We start from the raw sequence: 20,658 nt of genomic DNA, 5'->3' as shown, positions 1-20,658 counted from the left end.
AGATGCAGCAGACAGAGGCAAGCAATACTGAATTGGCAGGCGGACCAGCAACAAACTTTGTCAGAATTCGTCAAGGAGCAGGCCCAGGTATAGTAACAGATCCTGCAGAGGTGAGTGCCAGTGAGGGGACTGGAAATGAAACAGTGGGTCTAGGACTCTGTAAGATGGCCCAGGGTGATGAGCCTGGTGCCTTTTTGTGAACATTTGAACAGATATCCAGGAGGAGCAATGCCTGGACAAGACACAGGGTACAGAACCAGTTGACAGGAGCGGGAGAGAAAGAGAGCAGGACATTGACATGGAGGCCTTCGTGGGCAAACCCACCCCAAACAAGGGGCAGAGGAGGAGAGGGATCCAGAAATTGCGGCTCTGGAGGGACAATTCAGCCAGACCTGTCAGAAGTGACTGATGCAATGATTTATGTGTAGGGCCCTTCATTTTCATCTTATTTAATTTTTCCTGGGAATTTATTGGGGGTGGTGTAGTAATAAGAGGTGAAAACTGGTGGAAAAAACTATTAATTTTTCTGGGTAAATATCAGGGTTTATTTTGGTGGATGGAAGGACAAGGGAAAAAAAGCATTTAGTAGATTAATGCTTTGATAAATGTAATTCAATGTGGTTTGCTGCAGAACTAAAACAGAACTCAAAACACATCTCTGAATTTAAGAAAACAATATAGCTCTAATCTCCACATAAAACTTTTCATTTGAATAAGTTGTAGACTGACCTATTAGTCTATAAATATTTACATTTAATAATTACTGACATTGCAGCAGCCTGAAGAAGGCTGCAGGCCCATCTGAAGCCAATTATACACTTCCTGTTGGAAGGATTGAGAGCACCTGGGCAGCAATTGCTGGGCTAACAAGGTAACTGGGAGAATGTAAGAGAGGGAAAAAGCAAGCAAGGGCAGCTCAGTAAGAACCTCACATGGTGAGCCTGGGCTGAAGAGTGAGGGCTGTAGGGAAACCTATGCTTGCTGTAAGCCCACAGTGCACGGTATTACTGTGTAAGAGAATAAATACACACCTTGGTGAAAGAAACAGCCCAGTGTGTGTTTGACTGTAAAACCACCTGAACTGACTGGGCACTGGTTCACTGGATAGTGACAGAGGGGCCCTGTGACAGCATCTCATCTGGACAGTGTCTCCTTCCCTTCAGTCTCTTATTACTAGTTGTGAGATACCTAGTATCTCCAAGTGCTGTGATGGGCATATGACAACAGTTAATAGGACATTGGGGCGGGGGGGGGGAGAGAGAGAGGAAAAACAGACAAGTACGGTACAGCAAGGAGAAAGACAATGTCAGACAAGCTGTACTCTGACCTGTTAAAGGAAATGGGGATAAGTGGAGAGGAATGAAGTGAAGCAAGGTAAGTAATGATATGCAAAACGCACACTATACAGTACCGAATAATGATCCTTTAATTTGGAGACAGCCTGCTGGTGCAGGGTTTTTCCCCTACCCACTTTACTTAGACTCCAGCCTTGTCATAGTGAGGTACATTTTTTCTAAGCCCAAGCTCTATATCTGTTAGGTACTTAGATGGCCCCCACTGCCACAGTAGCTCAGCACCTCACATTCTTTACTCTTTAGTCTCAAGAGCCCTGTGAGGTACGGAATGCTATTTTCTCTTTTACAGATGGGAAACTGAGGCACAGGAGGTAAGTAACTTGTACAAGTTCCTCAGTCTGTGGCATGGAAGGAATTGATCGTGGGAGACAACCTAGTTCCCAAACGAGCACCTTAACCCCAGGCTCATTCTTCCTCTTCAATTACTTACACTATTTTCCAAGAGTAAGTGCTATGATAAGGAATCTATTTTATGTAACAGCGGCTTATGTATAAAGTAATGTGGCAACTCTTATTTGAAGCCAGAAATTAAGTCCAGCTGCATTTAGACTATTTTCCACTGAAGTAGATTACTAACCCAGTAAAAGCAACTACACCCCCAGTATTTTATTATAAAAATAAAAGTTTGACAATTTAAAAATATTTGTATACAAACTGTATAAAGACATGTACAGTCACTTTCTAGCACAGAAGAAAATAATAAGTACAATCCTTGTGCAATATGTTTCAGTGCAAAAAGAGAGGGTTTAGATCAGAGTAACTAGTACCTTAACATTTTCCTCACATTCAATGCAAGTGATAAATAAAAACTCTGTCAGACAGAGACATGACTGATTTCATTCTGTTGTATTCAAATGCCTAACAGACTCAAGGTATTGACAAATGAGATGTCTCTATTCAACTGTACCCCAGATATGGCACAGTGAAGCTTTTCCCCCCTACCTTACCTTTTTTGCCACTCTTCCCTATATGGCTGTGTCTGTGAAAAGGAAGGTATCCAGATTTCAAATCCAGTTAAGATACTGTCACTCTTTACCCTTTTTAAATATTTCAGATTGCCACAAGTACAAAGAATCAGACTTTTGCTTGTAAGTCTGTCTGCTCTAGCCCATCCAGCACTTTTGGCTTGTAGCAGGTTTGCATCTGCTAAACTCATATTTGTTGGAGTGTTAATTTGTATATTTCCATTCTTTGCAAAATGGCTTGATTTATGTTGAGATCTCTGGTGCAGTCCAACAGCTGGTGGAATGAAGTAAGAGGTAGAAATTTCTCATCGTGCTGGTTCCTAACATCCCACATTATGGCCATTTAAAATGAATTATTTCATATTTTTTTTTTGCCCTTATTGTAGATTAGTAACCAACTTCTTTCACTCAGCTGTCCTCAAATAAGTTTTGGCATCAAATTTCTCTAAGCACTAAATTTATGCTTAGATAAGTCAGTCAAACATCCAAACTGGATGATAAATATTAAAAATAACCAACATTAATTGGTACTGTAGTATACATCTCAAAGTGCTGTTTTCTTAGTATCAAGTAGTGGTTGATTTGATATTTGATTGCACTTCTCAGGTCAGATTATTGACAACATTCAGTAACATGTCTGAGAAATTCATCACTGAGTTCATCATTGAAGAACCTCATGCAATGAGGACACTGAAGTTCACCCTGTCCTCTTCTCTCTGACCCTGAACTCCCACTGTCTGTGCGTGTAGCAGGTTGTTCAGATTGTGAACCTGTTCTCCTCACGCCTGGCTGGGCTTGGCTGTTGCCCAGTAGATGTTCGACATTTGTCTGTACATACACACGATGATTTTGGTTCCCAGTGTGAACTCTAACATGACCAGTTGTGTCTCTTGATTCCTAGAAAATTAAAATAATCAATATCAGAAAAATCCAATTTTGAGCCCAAAAGGGTTATCTAAAGTTCTAGTGTTGACAATATTTTGATAAGGCTGACAAGATCCAAAAGGTGATGCAACTGAAACTCAAAGCAATCAGAGACTGAAAGGTGATTAAGTTCCAAACAACCATAAGACCTACATAAAATAAGTGATTGGGGGTCAAGTATCATACGTGCAACAATAACTGATAAAAAACAAGCAAGTTCCACCTATTCCCTCTTTGTACTGAACTGGTACAGTGTCTAAATCCATGAGAAGAAATAATATTTCCAGTTGTGCTGATTCAATACAGAAGGGAAACTGGGACTAATAGGAGGCATTATATAAATAGGAGAAGACAACTCCTAATTCCTCTAGAACTGAAGTTCTGAAATACGGGTATGGGATTTAGCAGTTACAGCTCTGACACCTCTGAATTTAAGATATTTGAACTAAAAACTGTCCATGATTTATTGGTATGTTTTGGAGGTTTTTGTTGGTTTGGGGTGCATCTGATTTTCGGGTTGAGTTTCTCTTCTTAATGAAAACAACTTGGTTTAATATCTTGCCTTCCTAGATTCCTTTACCTGTCTCCTGGTTAGCTGGTGCTGTAGACAAGCGACTTCTGCCTGAAGTTCCTGTATTTTACTTTGTGCGCGCTCTCGATCTGCTCTTTCAGAGGTGAAATCATCCTTGTAAACAAGTACCTGAAAATCAGTCGTTTAAATACATTAGCCATTTACTGAGAGTGGTGAGTTAGCAGAGGTCATCGTTTGTGAACGAATTATATCGATTCGCCCATCTCTAATATTTAAACTAATACTCCATAAAATTGGCTCAGAGTGCAGGTGGTATTTTCTACAGTATGTCTGCACTTAACAGTACTAGATATACAGAATTTACCAAAATAACTTTATTTTCCTCCAACACAAAATATCAGTATCACAAAATTCCTCCAGTACTGAATTTTACTTGCAAGTGTGTGTGCCCCTTTGTGCTGCTGCCACCTTTGCAATTTGCACAGACACCCTATGTCCAAGTGCCAAATCAGAAAAATCAATTTAAAGTTAATAATTCAATGAACTTTTCTCCCATCTTTTGCTGAGAAAATCTTAATTCCTAAATCAAGCAAATCTGATCAAAGAGTAGATCTAATGACCTGTTGCTCCAGCATTTGTACACGCTCACGATCTCCATCTTTAGCCTTCTTCACATCCTCTAACTCTCGCTTTACTTTAATACATTCATTCATTTTTTCTTCCAATAATTTGTTCAACCGAGAAATCTCCTTCTGCATCAGCTCTGAATTTCTTTGCTGTTGTTCGGGTTGAGACTTCAGTTCTTTCAGCTGCAGGTGGAGTCGTTTCACATATTCTTCTCTACTAGCATCATATGCCTGCCACTTTGTATTTAAGTCTTCCACCTGAGAGTACCAGAAAATTCAAAAATAAAAATATACACCTTAAAAGTGTTGCAAGCAAAAGCTTTCAGAGAAGGATTACGGTGAGTGGTGTTGATGTGTTAGGACAGAAACAGATTTCTTAAACATGTTACATTCTGACTCAATTTCTGTGTGTTTAATGGCAGCTAGGTTATATATTGAGGATTTGTATTTGCCAAGGGAACAAAGATTACATGCTAGCTAATATTTTTTATCGAGACTATTCAGGGTCTGCATAAAGGTGCCATTAGGGTTAAGTTAAATTAGGGTTTGTTAGTGGGAATTTTCTGTAGTTGAAAATGTATAATCAAATCCTAATTCTACAAACTAAAAAATGTACTTACATGAAACACTTTTTGTTGTAACTTCCTGTTTTCCTCCTGCAGTTGGCAAATAATTGTTTGGGGTGAAGTTTTATTCTCTGAAAATTGTAGCTGTCAGACAAAGTAAGCGTTACTTTGATTAAAAAAACCACAAACCTCTAAGACGTATTCACAGCTTCATTTTAAAAATAGCACAAATATCCTCCATTTTTCTTCCTTAAGCTATTCAAACATGTTTTGGATTAGCTCATTAAAAGATCAGTTGTTGGTAAGCTTTTTTAAGGAATTAAATTTGCTTTAACATAAGGCAAATAGCCCACCTGAAAAACCACAAAACAAAAACCACCAGCAGCCACAAATACTCATTCATTTTGGCTTGCTGCAACTTTAAGCAAATGAGAACAAAAAATAATAAAGTTGCTTGATAAATTTGTGACCAGAAGTTTTGAGCTTTTGATTTAATTACATGCCTTTGGACATTAAGAAATGTCGTCATCTGTTCAAAAAAAAAAAAAAAAAAAAAAAAACACACACCACCAAAGTACATGAGTAATAAAGCATTTTTGTAAAAAATTCCCTAGAATGAACTAAGACTCACATCTGAATTTCTCTTTGACAGGGAAGTCCCCACTGTACAAGGTAAGCTAATTATTAGACTGAAAACTTACTACTTAGAGAGATGGACATTTCAGTTACACATAAAATATCACACTGCTGAAAATGTCAACTCCCATTAAACAATCTGTTTTTCTTTCCATCCAAGTCAGCCTCCAGCTATTCACACAGTAATATTTTACATTACTGGAGCATCTTTCATCCCAAAGGCTCCCAATGCACTTTACAAATTTAAACTCTCCACAGGGATCATTGAAATTCACAGCTCTTTTAAAAGATTCAGTAACAGCAGCTTAGGACAAGAAGTGAACACTACTTTCATCTGCTTTAAACTTCAAGAAGAATCTTGATGAACAAAATGATTAAAGAATGTCACCACAGCATCTGGTTTAATATCCCATTTCTTATGAGGATTATAATGTATATTAAATTATCAGGAGTTGCCAACTCATGACTGTCATGAATCAACTGATTTTTTTTTTAAAAGTAGTTCCTCATTTTGGGAACAGTAGGGTTTCTCTTGTAAATTTTTGCTATTATTTAAGACTGCCATCTCCCAAGGCTTTCAATGAAACTGAAGTCAGACTGCTATCAGTGAAGTGGGGATTCTTGGTAAGTATTTCTTGGCTATCACTGTAGTATCTAAGCACCTCTCAAACACCACGGAATTTACCTGAGCAAGGCTGTGTGGCTTTATATTACCTCCACTATAGGTAGAAAAGCTAAGTTACAAATGAAATAATTTATCCACAGCCACACACTAGTCTGACAGAGCAAGGAACTGGTTCTGTTTCCTGGTTCCCTGGCCAGTGTTTTAATCCTTCCCCAAGAGAGAGGAATCCTCTTCCACAACCTAACAGCAAGAGTGAGGCCTACATTGTGTGTGCAGGGCTGAATTTTAAATGGGAAATGATCACACACCAAGGCTCAATGAATCAGAAAAAAATTAATGCAAATTTTTAACATCTTATGATATTTAAGACAACTTGATTTTTGTGGTCCAAGGATACATCTACACTGCAGTTAGACACTGGCAGCTGACTAGGACTCACACAGTGGAGTATGTATTTGGGCTTGAGCTGGAGGCTGTGAGATGGAAGGATCTCAGAGCGCTAGAGCTCACAATTAAACAGCCCTTTAGCTTGCACCTCATGAGCTTCAGTCATCTGGCACAGGCCAGCTATGAGTGCCTAACTGCATAGACTAGTGATCCTCAAACTGTGGGTGAGGACCCCAGAGTGGGTTGTGATCCCATTTTAATGGTCACCAGGGCTGGCGTTAGACTTGCTGGGACCCTGGGGCTGAAGTCAAAGCACAAGCCCCACTGCCCAGGGTGGCAGGGCTCAGGGTGCAGCCCCCTCCCCGCTCCAGCCTGGGCTGGAAGCCCTTGGGCTTTGGTTTCCCCACCCCAGGATGGTATGGCTCACGCTTTGGCTTCCCCCAAACAGGGCAGGAGGCTCGAGCTTTGCCCCACCCCTGCAGGTCATGTAGTAATTTTTGTTGTCAGAAGGGGGTCGGTGCAATGAAGTTTGAGAACCCCTGGCACAGACATACCCCCAAGGGCCTCATTTTTGTCTCTTGTCCAAGGAATGTCACCACCAACAGCACAGCACCCTCTAGTGCTCTGCTCTAGTCTCCACTGGTTTACTGAATAGTAAGTGTGTAAACATAATATTAACGCTTTGGGAAAAGATGCTTATGGCACCTACCAAAAGAGGCTCTGACTACTAGAGATAGTTGAGAGATGGCAAAAATGTACATGACATTTGGACAGAAATGATCAAAAACAGCTTCCATCTCTCAATAACAAATACTAACAGTTAAAGTTGTGAGAAGATTCTCCTTTCCTCTTCAGTGTAGCTGAAGAGATTGGGGAAAGTGAGAAATAACTCTTAGAACTATTGCATTAACAGTTGCTTACAATTTAACACTCCTCCCTCCAAATTATTCATGTTGACAGAAAATGTATTAAGTGTACCTGATTGGATCTTTCAATGGGAATATGCTCCACTAAATACCCTCTGTCTTTTCTCTTTTCTTCTAGACATTTTGCCAGCTGCTGACACATTTCTGCTGTGGATGCCAATTTACGTTGAAGTTGGTGAGTTTCATCGGTGAGTGAACGACACAGTACTTCACTTGTGGCCTGGACTTTCTCTCTCTCTGCCAAGCTTCTCTGGAGTTGTAAGATTTCCCTCTCTTTTTCATACTGTGGCTGGCTTATTATCTGCTGTATATCTCTGTCTTTATCTTCTAGTTGCCGATTCAGCTTCTGCACTTCCTAAATATTGGGAGTAAAGTTGAAGTATTTGAGAACACAAAATGAACTTTCACGCCAAGAGGTTTATAAAAGTGAACTCTCTCATCATTGTTTAAGAAAAACTTAAGTCCACTGTTCAGGGATGTCATTAGTACCATATTTTGTTACCATTAAACAAGACCACTCATATAAAAGTCACTTTTCATCAAGTTTTCTGAATGTGGCCTTGGTCTACAATGTCTTTCTAGTTCTCATTTTACATTTTCATGAACATATGGTTATGCACATATCCTAGGTCAGAAAATAGTTGGTATGCAGAAAAGGATTTGCCAATACACTATGAACGGCAGATTGTTTCCAACCTCTTATTTGATATTTCAGGACAATCACTATAGGCTTTTTTTTTTTAAAGGAAAATATTTAATTAGGGTGTTTATCCCACTCTCTCAAAAACATACTACATACTTATACAAGGATGACATTTTATGCACTATAACTTATGCTTCTGATGCAGGCAGCATAGCTAGCTTGTAGTGTGCCAACCACTTTTAGGGTGCAATGAAAGACCTCTGTTTGGCTCTTGTACTCCAGGTGTCCCAAACTATAAGCTGGTAGAAAATAATTTCTTTACGCTATCAGGGACTATAAATTTCATCAAAGCAAATGGTATGCCTGATCCTGAGAGACAGCAAAGATAATTCTACACAGTAACTTGACCAAGAACAGTAATGACAGAGGAACAAACCCCACACAGAATGTGTAACTCTATCCTGGAGTGGGTTATATCTGCCTGACAAACACCTGAGGGATCTGCATTTTCTTAACTTCGGCAATGCTTGTATATCTTGTTGTACCAATAAAGTTTCATGGAATTGGAAGCTCTGTAACATTACCTCCCTTAACACATGGAAGCCCCTCTGAGTGGTTTGAAGAGTTTGGGATTTGTTGGGGTCCAGAGGGCAGCCAATCTCTGGCATCATCATGTACTTAAATTGTAAATGAAATTTAGAGTACCTGTATATTAACACGGACCCAGCGAGCACTAACTTCATATGTTCCCACTTAAATTGTTAGTGGGTGAAAGAAATTGGAGGACAACAGCTGTAAAGAAAGCTGATGGAACATCACTTCCCCCAGAATCTGCTAGTACCAGGGGTAGGCAACCTATGGCACGGGTGCCAAAGGCGGCACGCAAGCTGATTTTCAGCAGCACTCACACCACCCAGGTCCTGGTCACCTGTCCGGTGAGCTCTGCATTTTAATTTAATTTTAAATGAAGCTGCTTAAACATTTTGAAACCTTATTTACTTTACATACAACAATAGTTTAGTTATATATTATAGACTTTTAGAAAGAGACCTTCTAAAAAGGCTAAAATGTATTACTGGCACGTGAAACCTTAAATTAGAGTGAATAAATGAAGACTCTGCACACCACTTCTGAAAGGTTGCCGACCCCTGTGCTAGTATGTCTACACAGCATTTTGGAACAAGCAGGAGTGAGCCTCCCAGCCCAGACATGGGCCGTTGGGGGTGGGGTGGGGGTGAGGAGAGAAAAAGAGATCAGGCCAGTGCTCTTAAAAATAGCTGTCTAGACAGCACTTGGAAGTTGATCTTTACTTAGAGCTGGTGTACTTGGTAACAGCCTTTGTACCCTCAGACACCGAGTGTTTGGCCAACTCCCCTGGCAGAACCAGTCGCACAGTGGTCTGGATCTCCCGAGAAGTGACGGTCGAACGCTTGTTGTAATGCGCCAGATGAGATGCTTCCCCAGTGATACGTTCGAAAATGTCGTTTACAAAAGCGTTCATGATCCCCATGGCCTTAGAAGAAATGCCCGTGTCTGGATGAGCTTGCTTCAACACTTTGTACATGTAAATTGAATAACTTTCCTTCCTAGTTTTTCTGCATTTATCTCCCTTCTTCTGGGTCTTGGTCACAGCCTTCTTAGACCCCTTCTTGGGAGCAGGAGCAGATTTTGCTGGCTCAGGCATTTTAACAGTTAAGTATACCCTCCAACACAACAGGCTCTGAAGCCTAGGGAATGGGGTGGGCTTCAGAGCCCAAGCTCAGCCCAAGCCACAACTTCAAAGAGCCTTCTATACAGCTATTTTTAAAGTGCTAGCACAAGCCCTGCTAACATAAGTCTGTGGACCCAGGCTGGAAGGTTCACTCCTACACACTAGACATACTGTACCTACAAGTTGTCCTGGATCCCAGGGTAGACCAGAAGTTATGGAGGCAAAAGCCACAGTACATCTTGCAAAATATGTCCTTTTTTTGGAGGTGAAGGGGTGGGGGTGGAAGATTGCAATGCAATATCCCCGCTAAATTCCTCAGGAGATCAAATCTTGATTCTCCAATGGAAGAATACAATGGAAAAGCAGAGCATGAACTCAGTTTCCAAGCCCCATGTGTAAAAACCTGTACTGGGGCATTGCCAAGCTAAAAGCCAAGATAATGGTGACACTGGGTTACCTCTTGAGAGCCTTGTAATAAATTGCATTTAAAATGTTCACTTCTAAAATCCAAATTTATACTGACTAGTGCAGTTTTAAAGCTGCAGCAGAAAGCACTTTTCATTTTCTAATTACTGCAGTTAACATTTAAAATGACATGCTGCCATGTACTTACTGTAGATTGGTGTCTTTGAGGACTTAAGGGAAAGAATACACTGTGTCTGGGATTCAGAACAAACCCACAACTATATCAAACCCAATACAGATACTGAATGTTTTAAAAGGATTCGACAAGCTTAAAAATCCACTTGAAGAACAAAAGGCTATTTCAAGCTATGCTATGTTGGCTGGTGTTGCACTACCTAGTAGTTTATGGCATAAGACATTGATCAACCTGCCTCACTAGGTACTCAGATGGCAGAGTGCTGACAGAGCTGTAAATACCTAGACATATCCCAAGTTGCACACTGTACAGAACAGTGACATCATGTTTTATTACAAGTCTCAAAGCCTGAACAGGCCTAAAGAGAACTGCAGCATCTGGGAAACATTCTTGTACCGTATTATGTCAAGAGATTACTTGTCACAAGACTATTTGTTTCAGTTTCCAATATTTTCTGGTTTGGAACTCCCTTCACATGCACCAGGCTGCTTCGTTACCAAAGAGAAATAGTTAACAGTAAAACACTTTTTCCAAAGTGTCAGATGTTTTTAACCAGAAAGGAGGAAAGCTGAGATTCCTCTCTTTCCCCCACAACAGATTGCCAACTAGTTGCAATTGTTACAACTGAAATGCTAGGTCTGGTGTACAGATGGGCTGATGAACAGTTCAAGAAGCAGACAAAGGGGGGGAAAGGAAGAACTAAAAAATCTTATTTAAATGCCTTTTAATCAAGATATATTGGCACTGTGGATTTATGTTATGGAGTGAAAAATAACCACTTGCAATAACATATTTAAAAACTTATTTGCGCTCTTTTCCAATAATCTTCCACTCTGTGCAAACTAGTGAGATTACATAAAGATGTACATTAGCTAGTGTGCTAGCTGTAAATCTCATCTTGATAGAAGCAGGAAAAAATTAGATTACATTTAAAAATACCATTTAGATGTATCATATAGAAATTGCAGAGACAGACATCTCTGGCAACTACTTTTTGCTTGACATGACATATTCCCACAATTCAATCAGTGCCCCGAAGTGCATGGTGATTATACATTGGTTATATTAAGTGATGCTGTCTTGAAAGTATTTGAAGATGACAGGTTACCTAGTGGTTGCAGACGTTTTGGCAAATTTGACTTCTGGACTCTAATCCAAGCCCCTTGACTAGCTTGCTGTATGACATTGGGCAAGTCACCTAAACCAAATCCACCATCTAGAGCATCTAAACTTAGGGTCCTAAATCGATATTTAGGCATCTAAATTAGTGACCTAAACTAAGGGGGGGCAGATACCACACATCATAGCACCCAAGCCCCTTTCAAATAGGGTGTTTTAACTTTGGGTACTCACGGTTGAAAATCTTAGCCTTCTCTAAAAAATGGGTTTAGAAATAACTCTCTCACATTAACTGGGGTTAAATTGTCCTGGCTCACAAGTGTGCAACTTTTTGAAGACAAAATAGAGCTCAGCGCTTTGCAAGGGACAGCCAGGGGAAGGCACTCTTCTCTGTAAATACAAACGTTATTTTAGTACATTTGTGTTTTTACCTGGCTCAAAGTTTCCACCTTCTGTGCTGAAATTCTCTCGCTGTCTTGAAGCTGCTGCTTCATTTGGCTAACCTGATCTATTAAACTTTCCACCAGAGATTTAGCAGGTTCAGCAAACTTTCCCCCAGGTGGCGATGGCTGCTGTTCCTCTTCCTGTGTTGCTCCCAGTTGGACAGCCTGGTACTTGGCCACGCTCGCCCTCAGCTCCCCGATCATCGCCTCCTTGGCTGAGAGCTGCATTTGAAGGTGCTTCAGCTGCTGCCCGGACTCATGATACAGGTTGCAGATGGCTTTGTACCGAGGCACTTTGCTCTTTAGGCTCTTGTTCTCCAGCTGCAGCTTCTCCACGGTCTCCTCCAGCTGCCTGCACCGGGCTACCAGGGGGTCCGTGCTGTTGTCCTCGTTCACTGAGCACATGGTGGGGGAAAGAGAGCACAGATCACCCCGCGGCCGCTTCTCTTCCTCCAGCAGGGTGAACAATAACCCCCCCAGCTGCATATAAATCCAAGGGGAGCCGGGCACGGGCCGCGGTGCTGCTAGCTCCGCTCCCTTCAGCCGCCGCCGCGCGGGAGCAGATCCGAGCCTTTCGGCGCTAGCTGGGCGCGGCCCCACCGCCTCTTATCGGCCGGCCGGGCGGGCACCGCCAGCAGGGAGGGGCCGACCATGGGGGGCGGGGCCCGCAATCCAGCGAGGGGAGGGGAACCCCGGGGCGGGGGAAGGGGGCTGAGAGGTGTCGCTGGGATCCCGCGCGGGGCTCTGGCAGCCGGGTTCGGGAAGGGGGCAGCCCGGCCTTGCGTAAGGCCCGCGGCGTCCCAGCCGGAGCTGCCCCCGGGAATTTCCTGGCGGGGCTTCCCCGCAGCGGGCGCTAGGCGGCAGCTCCCGGCCGTTCCCCGCGGCCCAGCCAGCAGCGAGGCGGCGCCTCTTTCCACCTCCCTTCAGCGCCGGGCTTCGGCCTGGGGCGCACGCGCAGACGCGAGGGGCGGGGCGAGGCGAGTGTGCGCCGGCGCAGTGAGCATGGCGGGGGGGGCGAGCTCGCTGGGCTGCCCCGCCAAGGGTGCTTGCGCTCGGGGGAGGCCGCAGGGTTGCCAGTTTGGGCTGGCGGTGTTCGTGCAGGTTGCACCACGTGATGTAGTCCATGAAAGGTTACGCTTTAATTCCGGGAGAGTTGGCAACGCCGCGGGAGGGGTGGGGAGCGTGGCCCTGTGGGGATCTGCCGTGTGCCCCTGGGCAGTGGCGGGCGTGGTGCCCCTTTGCTGGGACAGTTTGTTAGTGACCCTGTGCCTAGGCGGGTCAGTACATTCACAACCATCTTATCTGCGGAAAGAGTTCAGGACGCCAGGAGCTTGATGAAATGCCTCAGCCACACACGCGTTGTATCAGTGTCACCACAGTATCAATTGGCCTGCTGCTGGAATCGGCCTCGATCTCCTGGTCGGTGGCTATTGAAAGCAATCCGGGAGATTTTAACAGGCTGCAAACAGTCCAGGGCGGGCTAAGGCAAGCCCACTACCTGCCCTGGTTCTGCGCAGCTCCAGGACATGATAGGGGCGGCCAGGGGGACTCTGCGTGCTGCCCCTGCCCTGAGTGCTGACTCCACAGCCAGCAGCAGTTCTCGGCCAATGGGAGCTGCGGTGGGTAGTGCCTGCAGGCAGGGGCAGTGCGCAGAGCTGCCTGGTTGCCCGTGAGCTTAGCTTAGGAGCTGGACATGCTGGCCCCTTCCAGGAGCCTCCCAAGGTAAGTGCCCAGCCAGAGCTGGCACTCCTCACCCCCTCCTGCACCACAACACCCTGCCCCAGCCCTGAGCCCCTCCTGCACCCAACCTGCCGGAGCTCGCACCCCTGTACCCCAACCCCTGCCCCAGCCTGGTGAAAGTGAGTGGGAGTAAGCAAGCGATGGGGGGGTGGAGTGAGTGGGGGTGAGGCCTCAGAGAAGAGGCAGGGCAATGGTGTTGGCATTTGTGCAATTTGAAAGTTGGCAACCTTAGTAGGCCAGACCTTTAAATTGTGCCCCCTGCCCCCAGCAGGCACCAGTCATCTTTGGCAGAAGCCCCTAGCCCCAATGTAGGGCAGAAGCCTCAAACTCCCCCACTCCCAGTAGGCGAAGAGTGGGGGAACATGTGGGATTCTGCGAGCCACGTTTTAACTGTGAGCCGCAGTTTGGCCACTCGGGGTTATTGCCAGGCAGGTAGGGGAATAAGCTATACAAGATGTGGAGCACCTTTAGATCAGGATAAATATGCCCGTGCTCAGCGGCTGTATGGTATAACATCAGTTAAAAATACATCCACACTTTTAACTGAAATAGTTATACCAGTACACAAACTGTGTTGACCAGGTCTGATAAATCTAATTCAAGCCAAAAAAGCATTTCATCTATTCCTTTGTAAAACGCTGAGAAACTCCAACCTTAACTGTAAAGCCATGACTACATGGCTCCGTAATACTGACAATGTGCCAGACTCATTGACCTCCATGTTAGTCTAAAGCTATGGCTACACTAGAGAGGTTACAGTGGCACAGCTGCACTTGTGCAACTGCGCTGCTGTAATTTCTCTAGTGTAGCCGCTCTAAGCAAATGAGAGAGAGCTCTCCAGTCAATCCACCCCCAATGAGCAGTGAGAGAAGCTGTCCACACCAGTGCTTAGGTCAGTGTAATTTATGTTGTTCTGGGGGTGGCTTATTCACACCTCTGAGCAACATAAGTTACATCGACATAAGCGATAGTGTTGACATAACCTCAGAAAAACCAGACTAACAGCCTCGGCATTTGGCCCTGTGAAAAGGGACATACAGGAGTTAAGTTAGTCGTTATATGAAACCAGAAGCACATCATTCAATTGCCTCAAAGAATGACAGGAAGGAGCTTGAGCTTAATTAGAAAAGTGGTGTTTAAAAATACTTTATTGGCACAACTAGCTATACAAGTATTGCCAACATGTAAAGAGTCAGAAGACCTTCTGTAACAAATAGATACTGTATACCAAGCATTTGCCCAATACACAGCATTACAATGTGTTTGATGTTTAATCCATTTTGTCCATTCAATACCATTGAGAATATCTCTACTGCATCATGATCAGGGACAATGAAAAATTATGAGACTGAAAAGTTGAGGTAATTGCAAATTCTTCTTCAAGTAGTGTTTCTGTGAGGGCTCCATTCTGAGTGCACTCTCGCCCCCTCCACCTTTGACCCACCCATGAGTTACTCAGTCTTGTGCTCTATGCTGTTGCTATATAGCACTGTATGGGCAAACTGCCTTCGGTTCCTGCCTCAGCCTGAGACAGAGCCTTAGCAGTTGTCCACGTTAAGTTTTAACTCAATTTTGTCCCCTTAGCTCTTTTAGTAGCTAGTTTATTATACTTGTTCTTAATAGTAGTTGGTACTTAGTAGTAGTTTTAGCTGTAGTAGTTTAAAAAAACTTAACTTCCTGCAACTTTTTATATATAGTTTTTTAGATAGTTTCTCACCTGGGAGTTTTACTTTACTGGGAGGGTGTGCCTGGTTCTCCCAGTTTTGAATGTTGTCTGTCATGCCAAGAGGCAATCCCAATGAGTGACAGACACTCCCAGTGCTTCTGTTGCCTTGGAGAATCTCATATTTCCCAAAAGTGCAACTTCTGTCTCGCATTAAAATCTAGAGCCAGAAAAAACAGAGATCACATTTCAACTCCTCATGCTGGAGGGTTCACTGCAACTGGCCCATGATCCAGGCCAGGAGATCCCCCCGCCCCCTGTATGCCAGTCTCCAAGTAAGTCAGATACCTGTATCATCTCCACGGCTCACTCCCCAAAGACCTAAGATTCCTCTCATAAGACTTCCAAACACCATACCACAAGTTCTCCTGGTAGGAGGTTGCCGGTGGAAGTTGAAGTTGCCAGTGACTCCAGTCACTTCGGCTCCCATTGGTCTCTGACCTGGTACCCATGATGCTGCTGATTCCTCAGGTACCGAGGGCTCTGTTATACCTAGAGACCCCAAAATTTTGGTCTCTGATAGACCATTGGTACTGACAGGGGAGCGAGGCAGGAAGAAGAGATCTACCTCTTTAGACTCAGTACCAAAAAAAGACCACTTGGTCGCCATCTGGACTCCCATCAGGGCATTTGAGATTCATAGTACTGTCAGCTCTCTCTGCTAGCATTACTTTGGCTCAAGCTATGGACATGGCTATGGGCACAGGTGCCCAAATTGTGACCCCACCCCCACACACCATGCAGCCCCTTTGCCCTGAGCCCCTGCCCCTTTCCCCCAAAGCCCCACCCTTGTGCTACCCCTTCCCCTCAAGATCCTTCCCCTGCACTGCCTCTTCTCCTAAGGCCCCGCTTCCACACCACCTCTTCCCTCCTAGACCCTACCCTCCCACTCACTCCTCTCTGCCCCCTCTCCTCATCACTCACCCTTTGGGCTGGTAAAAAGTGGGAGGTGCCATGGCTCCCTGGACCCTCTGTTCCAGCACTCCTGAACTCAGAAGATATTTTTGGTAAAAACTTGGGGTGTGGTCGTAATGTGACCTTGTCTTTGAAAAATATTATGAAAGGGAGATGTGCCATAAGGGCCCCTATTTCCCCAACTCGTTGAGCTGACATGATGGCTACCAGAAACACTGTTTTCATCAACAAATGTCGGAGTGAGCGGGTAGCCATCAGTTCAAACAGAGATCTTGTAAGATGTTTAAGAACCAGATTGAGGTCCCAAACCAGTGTATGATGTTTGACTAGTGGAAAGAGATTTATGAGCTCCCTGAGGAACCTCATCGTTGTTGGATGCACAAATACAGAATAATCTTCTTTTGGAGAATGGAAACGCGTGATGGCTTCCAAGTGGATGCTAAAAACTCAGCAACAGCCCCAAGTTTTTTAGTTCTAGAATGTAATCCATTATGTCTGCAGCAAAATGAAGGTGTCAGTGGAATGTGTTTGTGGTCACACCAGCAAGCAAATCTTGCTCATTTTTATAAGTAAATGTAAAACGTACGTGCTTTTCTGCTGTGTAATAGCACTCTTTTTACTTCCTCTGAACAGGTCATTTCTAATCCCGTGAACCATTGACCAGCCATGCTTTGAGGCAAAGAACTCCAATCTTGGGGTGAAGGATCTTCCCACATTCCTGAGAGAGAAGATGAGGAGCTACCTGGAGAGTGATTGGTGAGTGAATGGCCAGCTGTATCAAGTAAGGAAACAATGTTTGTCTAGGCCGGGTTGGGACTCTTAGAATAACTCTGGCTTTGTCCTTTTTTATTTTTTTAGTAGGACTTTGGATATTAGAGGAGTTGAAGGGAACGCATACAGTAGACCTGATGACCACTGAAGGTGAAAGGCATCCCCCAAGGGATCAGTGGTTCAGCCTGCCTCCAGAGCAGAACTGCCAGAATAGTGATGAAGTATGATGAGGTCTATCTCCCACTCATGGTCTCGAAAGAAGTGCCTGCTGAGTGCGTCTGCCATCACATTCTGAACTCCTGGGAGGTAAGCTGCTGTGATGATGATCTGATTGTGTATGCATCAATTCCAAAGTTTGACAGTCTTGGCTCAAAGGGTGGGGAATCTTGCCTCTCCTTGCTGGTTGATATAGGACATGCATGACATGTTGTCCATCATGACTTTTATGTGTTTGCCCCTGATTACTGGTAAAAACTGGAGACATGCATATTTGACTTCCCTGAGTCACAGGAGGGTGATATGCAGAGTGGTTTCCTGAGGCATCCACCTGCCCTGGGCCCTGTGGGTGTCCAAATGTGCTCCCCATCCTCATAGGGATGCGTCCATTGTTATGATAACTGCTGGGGGAGGGCAGGTGAAAGGGACTCCTGCACAAACATTGTGAGGGTATTTCCATCAATTTAGAGATTCCTTTATGAAAGTGGGTATGGAAAGTAGTGTAGTTAGACTGTTTCCCTTTGCTGAATAAACAGTCCAGAGCCACTGTTGAAGTCATTGTGTTCACAATCTTGCATGGTCCATAACAAAAGAATTAGCTGCTATATGCCCCAACAGCTGAAGACAGTTCTTCATTGGGGTTTGAGGGCTGATCTGGATTAGGTTGATTATGTTGGAGAGGGCCATGAATCTGTGCACTGGGAGGCAGGTTTTTTGCTGCTTCTGAATCAAGATGAGCTTCTGTGAATTCTGACTTTTGCAGAGGGTCCGGGTGGATTTTTGAATGATCAGTTGCAGGCCCAATTTGAGATAGAGGTCTATGGCTTTGCAAGTTGCCCATGAAGTTGACCTTTCAGAAGCCAACTGTCTAGGTAAGGGAGCACCAGTATTCCTTTTCTGCGGAGTTGTGCCACTACTACTGACACGACCTTTGAGAAGATCCTTGGAGCAGATGACAGGCCAAAAGGGCACTCCCTGTACTGAAAATGGGCCTGAGAGTAAAACATAGGAATCTTTTTTGTGTGACGGGTGGATTGCTATATGGAAATAGGCATCCTGAAGGTCAAGGGCTGTGAATCAGTCCCCTTGGTCCAATGATGGAATTATTGCTGCAAGTGCCACCACTTTGAATTTTTGTGCCTTCACAAAGATGTCACAGGAGGGGTCTCCAACTGCCACTCTTTTTTCTGGAACCAGGAAATATCTGGAATAAAACTCCTTCCCTCTGTGCTGCATGGGAACTGATTCTATAGCATCCAGGAGTAGAAGAGAGTCTATTTCCTGTTGTAGCAGATTCTCATGGGAGGAGTCTCTGAAGAGGGACAGGGAAGCGGGGTTGTCAGGTAGAAGAGAAGTGAAGTGGATGGAGTACCCTATGGAGATGATTTCCAAAGCCCACTTGTCCATAGTGGTGGACTTCCAAGCCTGCCAGAAGTGATAAAGGTGGTCGAAGGGAGGAAGGCAGGTGAAACGTTGCAGATGGTATTGAAAGTTTTTGGCAGCTCAGAACCTGGATCACTCCATCTAAATTGGTGCTTCAAGGTGGAGGTTGTGAGGTTGAGGGTTGGGAGGTGGGTGGTTTTCTCATCAGGAACCTCTGTCCCATGCATTGAGGTTCATATGACCTGTGCAAACTTGAGAATTGGGTGGGCTGGGATCTCTGTGCTGTCTGAGTCCTGCTAAACTTTCTCTTTTGGGTAGATGTATAGATCTCCAGAGAACATGAAGTGGCCCTGGAGCCCTTTAACATGTCAGAGATTCACTAGTGCTGTCAGCAAGCAGTTTAGTGACATCAAAAGGCAGGTCTTCAGTCATGTTCTGGACCTCCTTTGGAAATTCTGAGAGCTGAAGCCAGGAGGCCCTGCTCGTGCCTTCTGCTGTATAAATCTAATGAGTGGCAGTATCAGTAGTATCGAGAGAAGCCTGCAGAGAAGTTCTGGCAAGCAGTTGGCCTTCTGCAATAATTGCCTGGAATTGCTTTGTGTTCTGCTGGTACATGTTCAGTAAGGGAGTTCAGCTCGGTATAATTTGTGTGGTTGTACTTTGCCATTAATGTCTAGTAGCTGGTTATTCTGAATTGTAAAGTAACTGACAAATATGATTTTTTTCATAGGTTGTAGATCATGAGTCAGCAACCTTTCAGAAGTGGTGTGACGAGTCTTCATTTATTCACTCTGATTTAAGGTTTCACGTGCCGGTAATACATTTTAACATTTTTAGAAGGTCTCTCTCTCTGTCTATATAATATATAACTAAACTACTGTTGTATGTAAAGTAAATAAGGTTTTTAAAATGTTTAAGAAGCTTCATTTAAAATTAAATTAAAATGCAGAGCCCCCTAGACTGGTGGTCAGGACCCGGGCAGTGTGAGTGCCACTGAAAATCAGCTCGTGTGCCACCTTCGGCACCTGTGCCATACGTTGCCTACCCTGGTGTAGATTTAGTCTGGTGCTGCCTTCCACATTCGATAACCACCTCAGCCACCAAAGAGGAGAGGAATACGAATTTCTGAATCCTCAGAGAGGACATAATGTTTTTTGTCCACTCTCTTGCAAGTAGGCAGAATTGAGGCCAGGGAGTGCCAGATAATCTTTGCAGGGTCCAGGCATGCCTCAGTAACAGGTAGGGAGATGCAGGCAGATGAAGCTGTATTGAGGATGTCAACCAACTTATGATGTGGTTCTTGATTCTTGAACCTCCTCAAAGGGAATCTGCAAAGAATCCACGAGCCTCTTGATAAGGTCCTGGAACTGTTTAAAATTGTCAGCCAGGGATGGTGGAGGTGCCCATTAACCAGACCCTACAAGCTGGGAGTTGCATTCTGCTGGAGTTGTTGAACTGGGGGAGGGGATAGCTCAGTGGTTTGAGCATTGGCCTGCTAAACCCGGGGTTATGAGTTCAATCCTTGAGGGGGCCATTTAGGGATCTGGGACAAAAATCTGTCTGGGGATTGGTCCTGCTTTGAGCAGGGGGTTGGACTAGATGACCTCTTGAGGTCCGTTCCAACCCTGATATTCTATGACTGTTTCCTTCTGATAAGGTCTTCACCAGGGCCCAACAGCCTCTTCCAGGAGTGGCAGTCACCCCTGCACCACACCACCCGCCAAGGCTGTGTCCTCACGCTGCCAATGCCACACCCCCCTACTGAGTTCCTGCCCTCACATAGCCCCTTCTCTCTGAGGCCCTGCTCCTGTCCCATCTCTCCACCCACCCCACCCCCAAGATTCCTCTCTG

General features: G+C 44.4%; 2 protein-coding genes and 1 long non-coding RNA gene across 3 annotated transcripts; 1 reads left to right on the top strand and 2 right to left on the bottom strand.

Annotated features, from left to right (window-relative positions):
* Positions 1-1,936: 1,936 nt before the first annotated feature.
* Positions 1,937-12,648, bottom strand: TNIP2 (TNFAIP3 interacting protein 2). The gene is made up of 6 exons (XM_050947777.1): positions 12,048-12,648; positions 7,595-7,897; positions 5,023-5,112; positions 4,397-4,660; positions 3,825-3,944; positions 1,937-3,217 (listed from the first exon to the last, which is right to left on the bottom strand). The coding sequence occupies exons 1-6, from the start codon at positions 12,543-12,545 to the stop codon at positions 2,933-2,935; spliced, it is 1,560 nt and encodes a 519-aa protein (XP_050803734.1). The 5' UTR covers positions 12,546-12,648; the 3' UTR covers positions 1,937-2,932.
* On the bottom strand, positions 9,415-10,151 carry LOC127048361 (histone H2B 8-like). Its single transcript, XM_050948127.1, has one exon. It carries the CDS (start codon positions 9,867-9,869, stop codon positions 9,492-9,494), a length of 378 nt encoding a protein of 125 aa, XP_050804084.1. The 5' UTR covers positions 9,870-10,151; the 3' UTR covers positions 9,415-9,491.
* A 470-nt stretch (positions 12,649-13,118) lies between the features above and the next one.
* LOC127048385 (uncharacterized) lies at positions 13,119-19,711 on the top strand. Its single transcript, XR_007773627.1, has 4 exons — positions 13,119-13,781; positions 17,071-17,193; positions 17,296-17,514; positions 19,538-19,711. It is a non-coding gene; the product is annotated as an uncharacterized LOC127048385 (long non-coding RNA).
* The last annotated feature ends 947 nt before the right edge of the window (positions 19,712-20,658 follow it).

Source organism: Gopherus flavomarginatus, chromosome 3 (assembly GCF_025201925.1).
Source record: "Gopherus flavomarginatus isolate rGopFla2 chromosome 3, rGopFla2.mat.asm, whole genome shotgun sequence".
Classification (NCBI taxonomy): Eukaryota; Metazoa; Chordata; order Testudines; family Testudinidae; genus Gopherus; species Gopherus flavomarginatus.
This window is presented reverse-complemented; position numbering and strand designations above follow the sequence as displayed.

What these genes read in the sequence shown, in the direction of transcription:
- TNIP2 (XM_050947777.1), bottom strand. Translation starts at nt 12,545, where the DNA reads ATGCAGCTGGGGGGGTTATTGTTCACCCTGCTGGAGGAAGAGAAGCGG. An exon ending in TACAAATGCTGGAGCAACAG is followed by an intron (nt 3,945 to 4,396) that starts GTCATTAGATCT and finishes ACTGATTTTCAG; the next exon opens with GTACTTGTTTACAAGGATGA. An exon ending in ACCAGCTAACCAGGAGACAG is followed by an intron (nt 3,218 to 3,824) that starts GTAAAGGAATCT and finishes TTAATTTTCTAG; the next exon opens with GAATCAAGAGACACAACTGG.
- LOC127048361 (XM_050948127.1), bottom strand. Translation starts at nt 9,869, where the DNA reads ATGCCTGAGCCAGCAAAATCTGCTCCTGCTCCCAAGAAGGGGTCTAAG.